The following is a 14,807-nucleotide window of genomic DNA, read 5'->3' on the forward strand; positions in this document are numbered from 1 at the left end:
GTGGTTTTCAGGTGCTCCACCGGCTCGTTGGGCCGGCCCTTGGGCACACCCTTGTAGTGCTATCTGTTGCCTGTACCCATCTAATTCCTGACACTGCAGCAGGAGTGCAGTGCTGCCTAGCCTGGAGTTTATGGGTTTGATGTGGGAGCAATGGCCATCTTCATTACCTATAACTACAGCTGCCAGTGCAGTTCCAGTTCCCTGGGGGAATTATGGTTAAGGAAGACTGCCATTGTTTTCACATTGAGCCAGCCACTGCCTGCTTCTCCCACTGGGTGCTTGAGGCCACCGAAGGTGGGGGGTCTCCCTCTGAAAATGGAGAATTTATTAAAATTAACAATACTTGTGTGTAATGTCACCTAACAAAAACGTGCCAGTTTTTGGAGGTTGCCTGTTTTTGAAATTTTGGTTAGGCATCTTTACAGGGAGAATGTACAAATTCCTTACAGCCACTACCATATTCAAATCTGCGTCGTTCCTTTTGTAATATTTATATATCTTAATTATTTAGAACATTGTGCAGATAAATGCAAGATGTATAAAGTGAAATGTCGATAAGAGTCTTCTAGTGATGTAAATTAGAATGTGAAATTAGTTTGAGTAAAACTACTTGGCTTGCAATTCAGAGCTTGTATCCATGACTCCTTCAGATTTTCTAATGACCATTTCTTTTACTTAGTGATGAACTGCAAAGTGCTTGTTCAAGAGGGGGGATAGAACAGGTAAGATTATATTTAATGACCTTGATCTCTTTAGCCTTATTTTAATTAATTGGTGTTGATTATTCTCACATGATACTCTCAAGTCGGTAAGCATCTGTCCCTTCAGTTTGTCCCAGACTTGAATGGCATTGTCAACCTAGGAATCTAAAATTAAACAAAGCAACCTGCTTTTCTTATTTAAAGTTTGTACAAAAATGAAGACAATTCTTTGACTGAGGCAACAATCTTTTTTGAGAGCATATCCAACACAGAATTTGACCACTAGCATAATTTAGAGCTGTTCACTGGACGATTATGTAGCAGATAACCCATTTCGATTACAGCACTAGAGACCCAGTTAGTGTAGCAGTTAGTTCAATGCTATTACAGCACGAGAGACCCAGTTAGTGCAGCAGTTTATACAACACTATTACAACACTAGAGACCCAGTTAGTGTAGCAGTTAGTTCAACACTATTACAGCACTAGAAACCCAGTTAGTGTAGCAGTTAGTTCACCACTATTACAGCACTAGAAACCCAGTTAGTGTAGCAGTTAGTTCACCACTATTACAGCACTAGAAACCCAGTTAGTGTAGCAGTTAGTTCAACACTATTACAGCAATAGAGACCCAGTTAGTGTAGCAGTTAGTTCAACACTATTACAGCACTAGAGACCCAGTTAGTGTAGCAGTTTATACAACACTATTACAGCACTAGAGACCCAGTTAGTGTAGCAGTTAGTTCAACACTATTACAGCACTAGAAACCCAGTTAGTGTAGCAGTTAGTTCAACGCTATTACAGCAATAGAGACCCAGTTAGTGTAGCAGTTAGTTCAACACTATTACAGCACTAGAGACCCAGTTAGTGTAGCAGTTAGTTCAACACTATTACAGCAATAGAGACCCAGTTAGTGTAGCAGTTAGTTCAACACTATTACAGCACTAGAGACCCAGTTAGTGTAGCAGTTTATACAACACTATTACAGCACTAGAGACCCAGTTAATGTAGCAGTTAGTTCAACACTATTACAGCACTAGAAACCCAGTTAGTGTAGCAGTTAGTTCAACGCTATTACAGCAATAGAGACCCAGTTAGTGTAGCAGTTAGTTCAACACTATTACAGCACTAGAGACCCAGTTAGTGTAGCAGTTAGTTCAACACTATTACAGCAATAGAGACCCAGTTAGTGTAGCAGTTAGTTCAACACTATTACAGCACTAGAGACCCAGTTAGTGTAGCAGTTAGTTCAACACTATTACACCACTAGAAACCCAGTTAGTGTAGCAGTTAGTTCACCACTATTACAGCACTAGAAACCCAGTTAGTGTAGCAGTTAGTTCAACACTATTACAGCACTAGAGACCCAGTTAGTGTAGCAGTTAGTTCAACACTATTACAGCACTAGAAACCCAGTTAGTGTAGCAGTTTATACAACACTATTACAGCACTAGAGACCCAGTTAGTGTAGCAGTTAGTTCAACACTATTACAGCACTAGAAACCCAGTTAGTGTAGCAGTTAGTTCAACACTATTACAGCACTAGAGACCCAGTTAGTGTAGCAGTTTATACAACACTATTACAGCACTAGAGACCCAGTTAGTGTAGCAGTTAGTTCAACACTATTACAGCAATAGAGACCCAGTTAGTGTAGCAGTTAGTTCAACACTATTACAGCACTAGAGACCCAGTTAGTGTAGCAGTTAGTTCAACACTATTACACCACTAGAAACCCAGTTAGTGTAGCAGTTAGTTCACCACTATTACAGCACTAGAAACCCAGTTAGTGTAGCAGTTAGTTCAACACTATTACAGCACTAGAGACCCAGTTAGTGTAGCAGTTAGTTCAACACTATTACAGCACTAGAAACCCAGTTAGTGTAGCAGTTAGTTCAACACTATTACAGCACTAGAAACCCAGTTAGTGTAGCAGTTAGTTCAACACTATTACAGCACTAGAGACCCAGTTAGTGTAGCAGTTTATACAACACTATTACAGCACTAGAGACCCAGTTAGTGTAGCAGTTAGTTCAACACTATTACAGCACTAGAAACCCAGTTAGTGTAGCAGTTAGTTCAACACTATTACAGCACTAGAAACCCAGTTAGTGTAGCAGTTAGTTCAACACTATTACAGCACTAGAGACCCAGTTAGTGCAGCAGTTAGTTCAACACTATTACAGCACTAGAGACCCAGTTAGTGTAGCAGTTAGTTCACCACTATTACAGCACTAGAGACCCAGTTAGTGTAGCAGTTAGTTCAACACTATTACAGCACTAGAGACCCAGTTAGTGTAGCAGTTAGTTCAACACTATTACAGCACTAGAGACCCAGTTAGTGTAGCAGTTAGTTCAACACTATTACAGCACTAGAGACCCAGTTAGTGTAGCAGTTAGTTCAACACTATTACAGCAATAGAGACCCAGTTAGTGTAGCAGTTAGTTCAACACTATTACAGCAATAGAGACCCAGTTAGTGCAGCAGTTAGTTCAACACTATTACAGCACTAGAGACCCAGTTAGTGTAGCAGTTAGTTCAACACTATTACAGCACTAGAGACCCAGTTAGTGTAGCAGTTAGTTCAACACTATTACAGCAATAGAGACCCAGTTAGTGTAGCAGTTAGTTCAACACTATTACAGCACTAGAGACCCAGTTAGTGTAGCAGTTAGTTCAACACTATTACAGCACTAGAGACCCAGTTAGTGTAGCAGTTAGTTCAACACTATTACAGCACTAGAGACCCAGTTAGTGTAGCAGTTAGTTCAACACTATTACAGCACTAGAGACCCAGTTAGTGTAGCAGTTAGTTCAACACTATTACAGCACTAGAGACCCAGTTAGTGTAGCAGTTTATACAACGCTATTACAGCACTAGAAACCCAGTTAGTGTAGCAGTTAGTTCAACACTATTACAGCAATAGAGACCCAGTTAGTGTAGCAGTTAGTTCAACACTATTACTGCAATAGAGACCCAGTTAGTGTAGCAGTTAGTTCAACACTATTACAGCAATAGAGACCCAGTTAGTGTAGCAGTTAGTTCAACGCTATTACAGCAATAGAGACCCAGTTAGTGTAGCAGTTAGTTCAACACTATTACAGCAATAGAGACCCAGTTAGTGTAGCAGTTAGTTCAACGCTATTACAGCACTAGAGACCCAGTTAGTGTAGCAGTTAGTTCAACACTATTACAGCAATAGAGACCCAGTTAGTGTAGCAGTTAGTTCAACACTATTACAGCAATAGAGACCCAGTTAGTGTAGCAGTTAGTTCAACACTATTACAGCACTAGAAACCCAGTTAGTGCAGCAGTTTATACAACACTATTACAACACTAGAGACTCAGTTAGTGTAGCAGTTAGTTCAACACTATTACAGCACTAGAGACCCAGTTAGTGCAGCAGTTAGTTCAACACTATTACAGCACTAGAAACCCAGTTAGTGTAGCAGTTAGTTCAACACTATTACAGCACTAGAAACCCAGTTAGTGCAGCAGTTTATACAACACTATTACAACACTAGAGACTCAGTTAGTGTAGCAGTTAGTTCAACACTATTACAGCAATAGAGACCCAGTTAGTGCAGCAGTTTATACAACACTATTACAACACTAGAGACTCAGTTAGTGTAGCAGTTAGTTCAACACTATTACAGCAATAGAGACCCAGTTAGTGTAGCAGTTAGTTCAACACTATTACAGCACTAGAAACCCAGTTAGTGTAGCAGTTAGCCCATTGCTATTACAGCACTAGAAACCCATTTAGTGTAGCAGTTAGTTCAACACTATTACAGCATTAGAGACCCAGTTAGTGTAGCAGTTAGTTCAACACTATTACAGCACTAGAAACCCAGTTAGTGAAGCAGTTAGCCCATTGCTATTACAGCACTAGAAACCCAGTTAGTGTAGCAGTTAGTTCAACACTATTGCAGCACTAGAAACCCAGTTAGTGTAGCAGTTAGTTCAACACTATTACAGCACTAGAGACCCAGTTAGTGTAGCAGTTAGTTCAACACTATTACAGCACTAGAAACCCAGTTAGTGTAGCAGTTAGCCCATTGCTATTACAGCACTAGAAACCCAGTTAGTGCAGCAGTTTATACAACACTATTACAACACTAGAGACTCAGTTAGTGTAGCAGTTAGTTCAACACTATTACAGCACTAGAGACCCAGTTAGTGTAGCAGTTAGTTCAACACTATTACAGCACTAGAAACCCAGTTAGTGTAGCAGTTAGCCCATTGCTATTACAGCACTAGAAACCCAGTTAGTGTAGCAGTTAGTTCAACACTATTACAGCACTAGAAACCCAGTTAGTGTAGCAGTTAGTTCAACACTATTACAGCACTAGAGACCCAGTTAGTGTAGCAGTTAGTTCAACACTATTACAGCACTAGAAACCCAGTTAGTGTAGCAGTTAGTTCAACACTATTACAGCACTAGAAACCCATTTAGTGTAGCAGTTAGTTCAACGCTATTACAGCACTAGAGACCCAGTTAGTGTAGCAGTTTATACAACACTATTACAGCACTAGAGACCCAGTTAGTGTAGCAGTTAGTTCAACACTATTACAGCACTAGAGACCCAGTTAGTGTAGCAGTTTATACAACACTATTACAGCACTAGAGACCCAGTTAGTGTAGCAGTTAGTTCAACACTATTACAGCACTAGAAACCCAGTTAGTGTAGCAGTTAGTTCAACGCTATTACAGCACTAGAGACCCAGTTAGTGTAGCAGTTTATACAACACTATTACAGCACTAGAGACCCAGTTAGTGTAGCAGTTAGTTCAACACTATTACAGCACTAGAAACCCAGTTAGTGTAGCAGTTAGTTCAACACTATTACAGCACTAGAGACCCAGTTAGTGTAGCAGTTAGTTCAACACTATTACAGCACTAGAGACCCAGTTAGTGTAGCAGTTTATACAACACTATTACAGCACTAGAGACCCAGTTAGTGTAGCAGTTAGTTCAACACTATTACAGCACTAGAAACCCAGTTAGTGTAGCAGTTAGTTCAACACTATTACAGCACTAGAGACCCAGTTAGTGTAGCAGTTTATACAACACTATTACAGCACTAGAGACCCAGTTAGTGTAGCAGTTAGTTCAACACTATTACAGCACTAGAAACCCAGTTAGTGTAGCAGTTAGTTCAACACTATTACAGCACTAGAAACCCAGTTAGTGTAGCAGTTAGTTCAACACTATTACAGCACTAGAGACCCAGTTAGTGCAGCAGTTAGTTCAACACTATTACAGCACTAGAGACCCAGTTAGTGTAGCAGTTAGTTCACCACTATTACAGCACTAGAGACCCAGTTAGTGTAGCAGTTAGTTCAACACTATTACAGCACTAGAGACCCAGTTAGTGTAGCAGTTAGTTCAACACTATTACAGCACTAGAGACCCAGTTAGTGTAGCAGTTAGTTCAACACTATTACAGCACTAGAGACCCAGTTAGTGTAGCAGTTAGTTCAACACTATTACAGCAATAGAGACCCAGTTAGTGTAGCAGTTAGTTCAACACTATTACAGCAATAGAGACCCAGTTAGTGCAGCAGTTAGTTCAACACTATTACAGCACTAGAGACCCAGTTAGTGTAGCAGTTAGTTCAACACTATTACAGCACTAGAGACCCAGTTAGTGTAGCAGTTAGTTCAACACTATTACAGCAATAGAGACCCAGTTAGTGTAGCAGTTAGTTCAACACTATTACAGCACTAGAGACCCAGTTAGTGTAGCAGTTAGTTCAACACTATTACAGCACTAGAGACCCAGTTAGTGTAGCAGTTTATACAACGCTATTACAGCACTAGAAACCCAGTTAGTGTAGCAGTTAGTTCAACACTATTACAGCAATAGAGACCCAGTTAGTGTAGCAGTTAGTTCAACACTATTACTGCAATAGAGACCCAGTTAGTGTAGCAGTTAGTTCAACACTATTACAGCAATAGAGACCCAGTTAGTGTAGCAGTTAGTTCAACGCTATTACAGCAATAGAGACCCAGTTAGTGTAGCAGTTAGTTCAACACTATTACAGCAATAGAGACCCAGTTAGTGTAGCAGTTAGTTCAACGCTATTACAGCACTAGAGACCCAGTTAGTGTAGCAGTTAGTTCAACACTATTACAGCAATAGAGACCCAGTTAGTGTAGCAGTTAGTTCAACACTATTACAGCAATAGAGACCAAGTTAGTGTAGCAGTTAGTTCAACACTATTACAGCACTAGAAACCCAGTTAGTGCAGCAGTTTATACAACACTATTACAACACTAGAGACTCAGTTAGTGTAGCAGTTAGTTCAACACTATTACAGCACTAGAGACCCAGTTAGTGCAGCAGTTAGTTCAACACTATTACAGCACTAGAAACCCAGTTAGTGTAGCAGTTAGTTCAACACTATTACAGCACTAGAAACCCAGTTAGTGCAGCAGTTTATACAACACTATTACAACACTAGAGACTCAGTTAGTGTAGCAGTTAGTTCAACACTATTACAGCAATAGAGACCCAGTTAGTGCAGCAGTTTATACAACACTATTACAACACTAGAGACTCAGTTAGTGTAGCAGTTAGTTCAACACTATTACAGCAATAGAGACCCAGTTAGTGTAGCAGTTAGTTCAACACTATTACAGCACTAGAAACCCAGTTAGTGTAGCAGTTAGCCCATTGCTATTACAGCACTAGAAACCCAGTTAGTGTAGCAGTTAGTTCAACACTATTACAGCATTAGAGACCCAGTTAGTGTAGCAGTTAGTTCAACACTATTACAGCACTAGAAACCCAGTTAGTGTAGCAGTTAGCCCATTGCTATTACAGCACTAGAAACCCAGTTAGTGTAGCAGTTAGCCCATTGCTATTACAGCACTAGAAACCCAGTTAGTGTAGCAGTTAGTTCAACACTATTACAGCACTAGAAACCCAGTTAGTGTAGCAGTTAGTTCAACACTATTACAGCACTAGAGACCCAGTTAGTGTAGCAGTTAGTTCAACACTATTACAGCACTAGAAACCCAGTTAGTGTAGCAGTTTATACAACACTATTACAGCAATAGAGACCCAGTTAGTGTAGCAGTTAGTTCAACACTATTACAGCACTAGAAACCCAGTTAGTGTAGCAGTTAGCCCATTGCTATTACAGCACTAGAAACCCAGTTAGTGCAGCAGTTTATACAACACTATTACAACACTAGAGACTCAGTTAGTGTAGCAGTTAGTTCAACACTATTACAGCACTAGAGACCCAGTTAGTGTAGCAGTTAGTTCAACACTATTACAGCACTAGAAACCCAGTTAGTGTAGCAGTTAGCCCATTGCTATTACAGCACTAGAAACCCAGTTAGTGTAGCAGTTAGTTCAACACTATTACAGCACTAGAAACCCAGTTAGTGTAGCAGTTAGTTCAACACTATTACAGCACTAGAAACCCACTTAGTGTAGCAGTTAGTTCAACACTATTACTGCACTAGAAACCCAGTTAGTGCAGCAGTTTATACAACACTATTACAACACTAGAGACTCAGTTAGTGTAGCAGTTAGTTCAACAATATTACAGCACTAGAAACCCAGTTAGTGTAGCAGTTAGCCCATTGCTATTACAGCACTAGAAACCCAGTTAGTGTAGCAGTTAGTTCAACACTATTACAGCAATAGAAACCCAGTTAGTGTAGCAGTTAGTTCAACACTATTACAGCACTAGAGACCCAGTTAGTGTAGCAATTAATTCAACACTATTACAGCACTAGAAACCCAGTTAGTGTAGCAGTTAGCCCATTGCTATTACAGCACTAGAAACCCAGTTAGTGTAGCAGTTAGTTCAACACTATTACAGCACTAGAAACCCAGTTAGTGCAGCAGTTTATACAACACTATTACAACACTAGAGACTCAGTTAGTGTAGCAGTTAGTTCAACACTATTACAGCACTAGAAACCCAGTTAGTGTAGCAGTTAGCCCATTGCTATTACAGCACTAGAAACCCAGTTAGTGCAGCAGTTAGTTCAACACTATTACAGCACTAGAGACCCAGTTAGTGTAGCAGTTTATACAACACTATTACAGCACTAGAGACCCAGTTAGTGTAGCAGTTAGTTCAACACTATTACAGCACTAGAAACCCAGTTAGTGTAGCAGTTAGTTCAACACTATTACAGCACTAGAGACCCAGTTAGTGTAGCAGTTAGTTCAACACTATTACAGCACTAGAAACCCAGTTAGTGTAGCAGTTAGCCCATTGCTATTACAGCACTAGAAACCCAGTTAGTGTAGCAGTTAGTTCAACACTATTACAGCAATAGAAACCCAGTTAGTGTAGCAGTTAGTTCAACGCTATTACAGCAATAGAGACCCAGTTAGTGTAGCAGTTAGTTCAACACTATTACAGCAATAGAGACCCAGTTAGTGCAGCAGTTAGTTCAACACTATTACAGCACTAGAGACCCAGTTAGTGTAGCAGTTAGTTCAACACTATTACAGCACTAGAGACCCAGTTAGTGTAGCAGTTAGTTCACCACTATTACAGCACTAGAGACCCAGTTAGTGTAGCAGTTAGTTCAACACTATTACAGCACTAGAGACCCAGTTAGTGTAGCAGTTAGTTCAACACTATTACAGCACTAGAGACCCAGTTAGTGTAGCAGTTAGTTCACCACTATTACAGCAATAGAGACCCAGTTAGTGTAGCAGTTAGTTCAACACTATTACAGCAATAGAGACCCAGTTAGTGTAGCAGTTAGTTCAACACTATTACAGCAATAGAGACCCAGTTAGTGCAGCAGTTAGTTCAACACTATTACAGCACTAGAGACCCAGTTAGTGTAGCAGTTAGTTCAACACTATTACAGCACTAGAGACCCAGTTAGTGTAGCAGTTAGTTCAACACTATTACAGCACTAGAGACCCAGTTAGTGTAGCAGTTAGTTCAACACTATTACAGCAATAGAGACCCAGTTAGTGCAGCAGTTAGTTCAACACTATTACAGCACTAGAGACCCAGTTAGTGTAGCAGTTAGTTCAACACTATTACAGCACTAGAGACCCAGTTAGTGTAGCAGTTAGTTCAACACTATTACAGCAATAGAGACCCAGTTAGTGTAGCAGTTAGTTCAACACTATTACAGCACTAGAGACCCAGTTAGTGTAGCAGTTAGTTCAACACTATTACAGCACTAGAGACCCAGTTAGTGTAGCAGTTAGTTCAACACTATTACAGCACTAGAGACCCAGTTAGTGTAGCAGTTAGTTCAACACTATTACAGCACTAGAGACCCAGTTAGTGTAGCAGTTTATACAACGCTATTACAGCACTAGAAACCCAGTTAGTGTAGCAGTTAGTTCAACACTATTACAGCAATAGAGACCCAGTTAGTGTAGCAGTTAGTTCAACACTATTACTGCAATAGAGACCCAGTTAGTGTAGCAGTTAGTTCAACGCTATTACAGCAATAGAGACCCAGTTAGTGTAGCAGTTAGTTCAACGCTATTACAGCAATAGAGACCCAGTTAGTGTAGCAGTTAGTTCAACACTATTACAGCAATAGAGACCCAGTTAGTGTAGCAGTTAGTTCAACACTATTACAGCACTAGAGACCCAGTTAGTGTAGCAGTTAGTTCAACACTATTACAGCAATAGAGACCCAGTTAGTGTAGCAGTTAGTTCAACACTATTACAGCAATAGAGACCCAGTTAGTGTAGCAGTTAGTTCAACGCTATTACAGCAATAGAGACCCAGTTAGTGTAGCAGTTAGTTCAACGCTATTACAGCAATAGAGACCCAGTTAGTGTAGCAGTTAGTTCAACACTATTACAGCAATAGAGACCCAGTTAGTGTAGCAGTTAGTTCAACGCTATTACAGCACTAGAGACCCAGTTAGTGTAGCAGTTAGTTCAACACTATTACAGCAATAGAGACCCAGTTAGTGTAGCAGTTAGTTCAACACTATTACAGCAAAAGAGACCCAGTTAGTGTAGCAGTTAGTTCAACACTATTACAGCAATAGAGACCCAGTTAGTGTAGCAGTTAGTTCAACACTATTACAGCACTAGAAACCCAGTTAGTGTAGCAGTTAGTTCAACACTATTACAGCACTAGAAACCCAGTTAGTGCAGCAGTTTATACAACACTATTACAACACTAGAGACTCAGTTAGTGTAGCAGTTAGTTCAACACTATTACAGCACTAGAAACCCAGTTAGTGTAGCAGTTAGTTCAACACTATTACAGCACTAGAAACCCAGTTAGTGCAGCAGTTTATACAACACTATTACAACACTAGAGACTCAGTTAGTGTAGCAGTTAGCCCATTGCTATTACAGCACTAGAGACCCAGTTAGTGTAGCAGTTAGTTCAACACTATTACAGCACTAGAAACCCAGTTAGTGTAGCAGTTAGCCCATTGCTATTACAGCACTAGAAACCCAGTTAGTGTAGCAGTTAGCCCATTGCTATTACAGCACTAGAAACCCAGTTAGTGTAGCAGTTAGTTCAACACTATTACAGCACTAGAGACCCAGTTAGTGTAGCAGTTAGCCCATTGCTATTACAGCACTAGAAACCCAGTTAGTGTAGCAGTTAGTTCAACACTATTACAGCACGAGAGACCCAGTTAGTGTAGCAGTTAGTACAACACTATTACAGCACTAGAAACCCAGTTAGTGTAGCAGTTAGCCCATTGCTATTACAGCACTAGAAACCCAGTTAGTGCAGCAGTTTATACAACACTATTACAACACTAGAGACTCAGTTAGTGTAGCAGTTAGTTCAACACTATTACAGCACTAGAGACCCAGTTAGTGTAGCAGTTAGTTCAACACTATTACAGCACTAGAAACCCAGTTAGTGTAGGAGTTAGCCCATTGCTATTACAGCACTAGAAACCCAGTTAGTGTAGCAGTTAGTTCAACACTATTACAGCACTAGAAACCCAGTTAGTGTAGCAGTTAGTTCAACACTATTACAGCACTAGAAACCCAGTTAGTGTAGCAGTTAGTTCAACACTATTACTGCACTAGAAACCCAGTTAGTGCAGCAGTTTATACAACACTATTACAACACTAGAGACTCAGTTAGTGTAGCAGTTAGTTCAACACTATTACAGCACTAGAAACCCAGTTAGTGTAGCAGTTAGCCCATTGCTATTACAGCACTAGAAACCCAGTTAGTGTAGCAGTTAGTTCAACACTATTACAGCAATAGAAACCCAGTTAGTGTAGCAGTTAGTTCAACACTATTACAGCACTAGAGACCCAGTTAGTGTAGCAGTTAGTTCAACACTATTACAGCACTAGAAACCCAGTTAGTGTAGCAGTTAGCCCATTGCTATTACAGCACTAGAAACCCAGTTAGTGTAGCAGTTAGTTCAACACTATTACAGCACTAGAAACCCAGTTAGTGCAGCAGTTTATACAACACTATTACAACACTAGAGACTCAGTTAGTGTAGCAGTTAGTTCAACACTATTACAGCACTAGAAACCCAGTTAGTGTAGCAGTTAGCCCATTGCTATTACAGCACTAGAAACCCAGTTAGTGCAGCAGTTTATACAACACTATTACAACACTAGAGACTCAGTTAGTGTAGCAGTTAGTTCAACACTATTACAGCACTAGACCCAGTTAGTGTAGCAGTTAGTTCAACACTATTACAGCACTAGAAACCCAGTTAGTGTAGCAGTTAGCCCATTGCTATTACAGCACTAGAAACCCAGTTAGTGTAGCAGTTAGTTCAACACTATTACAGCAATAGAAACCCAGTTAGTGTAGCAGTTAGTTCAACACTATTACAGAACTAGAAACCCAGTTAGTGTAGCAGTTAGTTCAACACTATTACAGCACTAGAAACCCAGTTAGTGCAGCAGTTTATACAACACTATTACAACACTAGAGACTCAGTTAGTGTAGCAGTTAGTTCAACACCATTACAGCACTAGAAACCCAGTTAGTGTAGCAGTTAGTTCAACACTATTACAGCACTAGAAACCCAGTTAGTGCAGCAGTTTATACAACACTATTACAACACTAGAGACTCAGTTAGTGCAGCAGTTAGTTCAATACTATTACAGCACTAGAGACCCAGTTAGTGCAGCAGTTAGTTCAACACTATTACAGCACTAGAAACCCAGTTAGTGTAGCAGTTAGTTCAACACTATTACAGCACTAGAAACCCAGTTAGTGCAGTAGTTTATACAACACTATTACAACACTAGAGACTCAGTTAGTGTAGCAGTTAGTTCAACACTATTACAGCACTAGAGACCCAGTTAGTGCAGCAGTTAGTTCAACACTATTACAGCACTAGAAACCCAGTTAGTGTAGCAGTTAGTTCAACACTATTACAGCACTAGAAACCCAGTTAGTGCAGCAGTTTATACAACACTATTACAACACTAGAGACTCAGTTAGTGTCGCAGTTAGTTCAACACTATTACAGCACTAGAAACCCAGTTAGTGTAGCAGTTAGTTCAACACTATTACAGCACTAGAGACCCAGTTAGTGTAGCAGTTAGTTCAACGCTATTACAGCACTAGAGACCCAGTTAGTGTAGCAGTTAGTTCAACACTATTACAGCAATAGAGACCCAGTTAGTGTAGCAGTTAGTTCAACACTATTACAGCAATAGAGACCCAGTTAGTGTAGCAGTTAGTTCAACACTATTACAGCAATAGAGACCCAGTTAGTGTAGCAGTTAGTTCAACACTATTACAGCACTAGAAACACAGTTAGTGTAGCAGTTAGTTCAACACTATTACAGCACTAGAAACCCAGTTAGTGCAGCAGTTTATACAACACTATTACAACACTAGAGACTCAGTTAGTGTAGCAGTTAGTTCAACACTATCACAGCACTAGAAATCCAGTTAGTGTAGCAGTTAGTTCAACACTATTACAGCACTAGAAACCCAGTTAGTGCAGCAGTTTATACAACACTATTACAACACTAGAGACTCAGTTAGTGTAGCAGTTAGTTCAACACTATTTCAGCAATAGAGACCCAGTTAGTGCAGCAGTTTATACAACACTATTACAACACTAGAGACTCAGTTAGTGTAGCAGTTAGTTCAACACTATTACAGCAATAGAGACCCAGTTAGTGTAGCAGTTAGTTCAACACTATTACAGCAATAGAGACCCAGTTAGTGTAGCAGTTAGTTCAACACTATTACAGCACTAGAAACCCAGTTAGTGTAGCAGTTAGCCCATTGCTATTACAGCACTAGAAACCCAGTTAGTGTAGCAGTTAGTTCAACACTATTACAGCACTAGAGACCCAGTTAGTGTAGCAGTTAGTTCAACACTATTACAGCACTAGAAACCCAGTTAGTGTAGCAGTTAGCCCATTGCTATTACAGCACTAGAAACCCAGTTAGTGTAGCAGTTAGCCCATTGCTATTACAGCACTAGAAACCCAGTTAGTGTAGCAGTTAGTTCAACACTATTACAGCACTAGAGACCCAGTTAGTGTAGCAGTTAGCCCATTGCTATTACAGCACTAGAAACCCAGTTAGTGTAGCAGTTAGTTCAACACTATTACAGCACTAGAGACCCAGTTAGTGTAGCAGTTAGTTCAACACTATTACAGCACTAGAAACCCAGTTAGTGTAGCAGTTAGCCCATTGCTATTACAGCACTAGAAACCCAGTTAGTGCAGCAGTTTATACAACACTATTACAACACTAGAGACTCAGTTAGTGTAGCAGTTAGTTCAACACTATTACAGCACTAGAGACCCAGTTAGTGTAGCAGTTAGTTCAACACTATTACAGCACTAGAAACCCAGTTAGTGTAGGAGTTAGCCCATTGCTATTACAGCACTAGAAACCCAGTTAGTGTAGCAGTTAGTTCAACACTATTACAGCACTAGAAACCCAGTTAGTGTAGCTGTTAGTTCAACACTATTACAGCACTAGAAACCCAGTTAGTGTAGCAGTTAGTTCAACACTATTACTGCACTAGAAACCCAGTTAGTGCAGCAGTTTATACAACACTATTACAACACTAGAGACTCAGTTAGTGTAGCAGTTAGTTCAACACTATTACAGCACTAGAAACCCAGTTAGTGTAGCAGTTAGCCCATTGCTATTACAGCACTAGAAAC

The 14,807-nt window shown here is 40.2% G+C and overlaps 1 protein-coding gene across 2 annotated transcripts in view; it reads left to right on the forward strand.

The window, feature by feature from the left end:
- Positions 1 to 14,807, forward strand: part of dlgap5 (discs, large (Drosophila) homolog-associated protein 5) — a 66,567-nt gene that overhangs the window by 28,733 nt on the left and 23,027 nt on the right. For both annotated transcript variants that reach the window (XM_069910116.1, XM_069910115.1), the window contains exon 14: positions 680 to 722. In XM_069910116.1, the coding sequence (XP_069766217.1) occupies positions 680 to 722 (43 nt within the window). The remainder of the gene's footprint in view (positions 1 to 679; positions 723 to 14,807) is intronic.

This window comes from Narcine bancroftii, chromosome 13 (assembly GCF_036971445.1).
Source record: "Narcine bancroftii isolate sNarBan1 chromosome 13, sNarBan1.hap1, whole genome shotgun sequence".
In the NCBI taxonomy this organism is placed as follows: Eukaryota; Metazoa; Chordata; class Chondrichthyes; order Torpediniformes; family Narcinidae; genus Narcine; species Narcine bancroftii.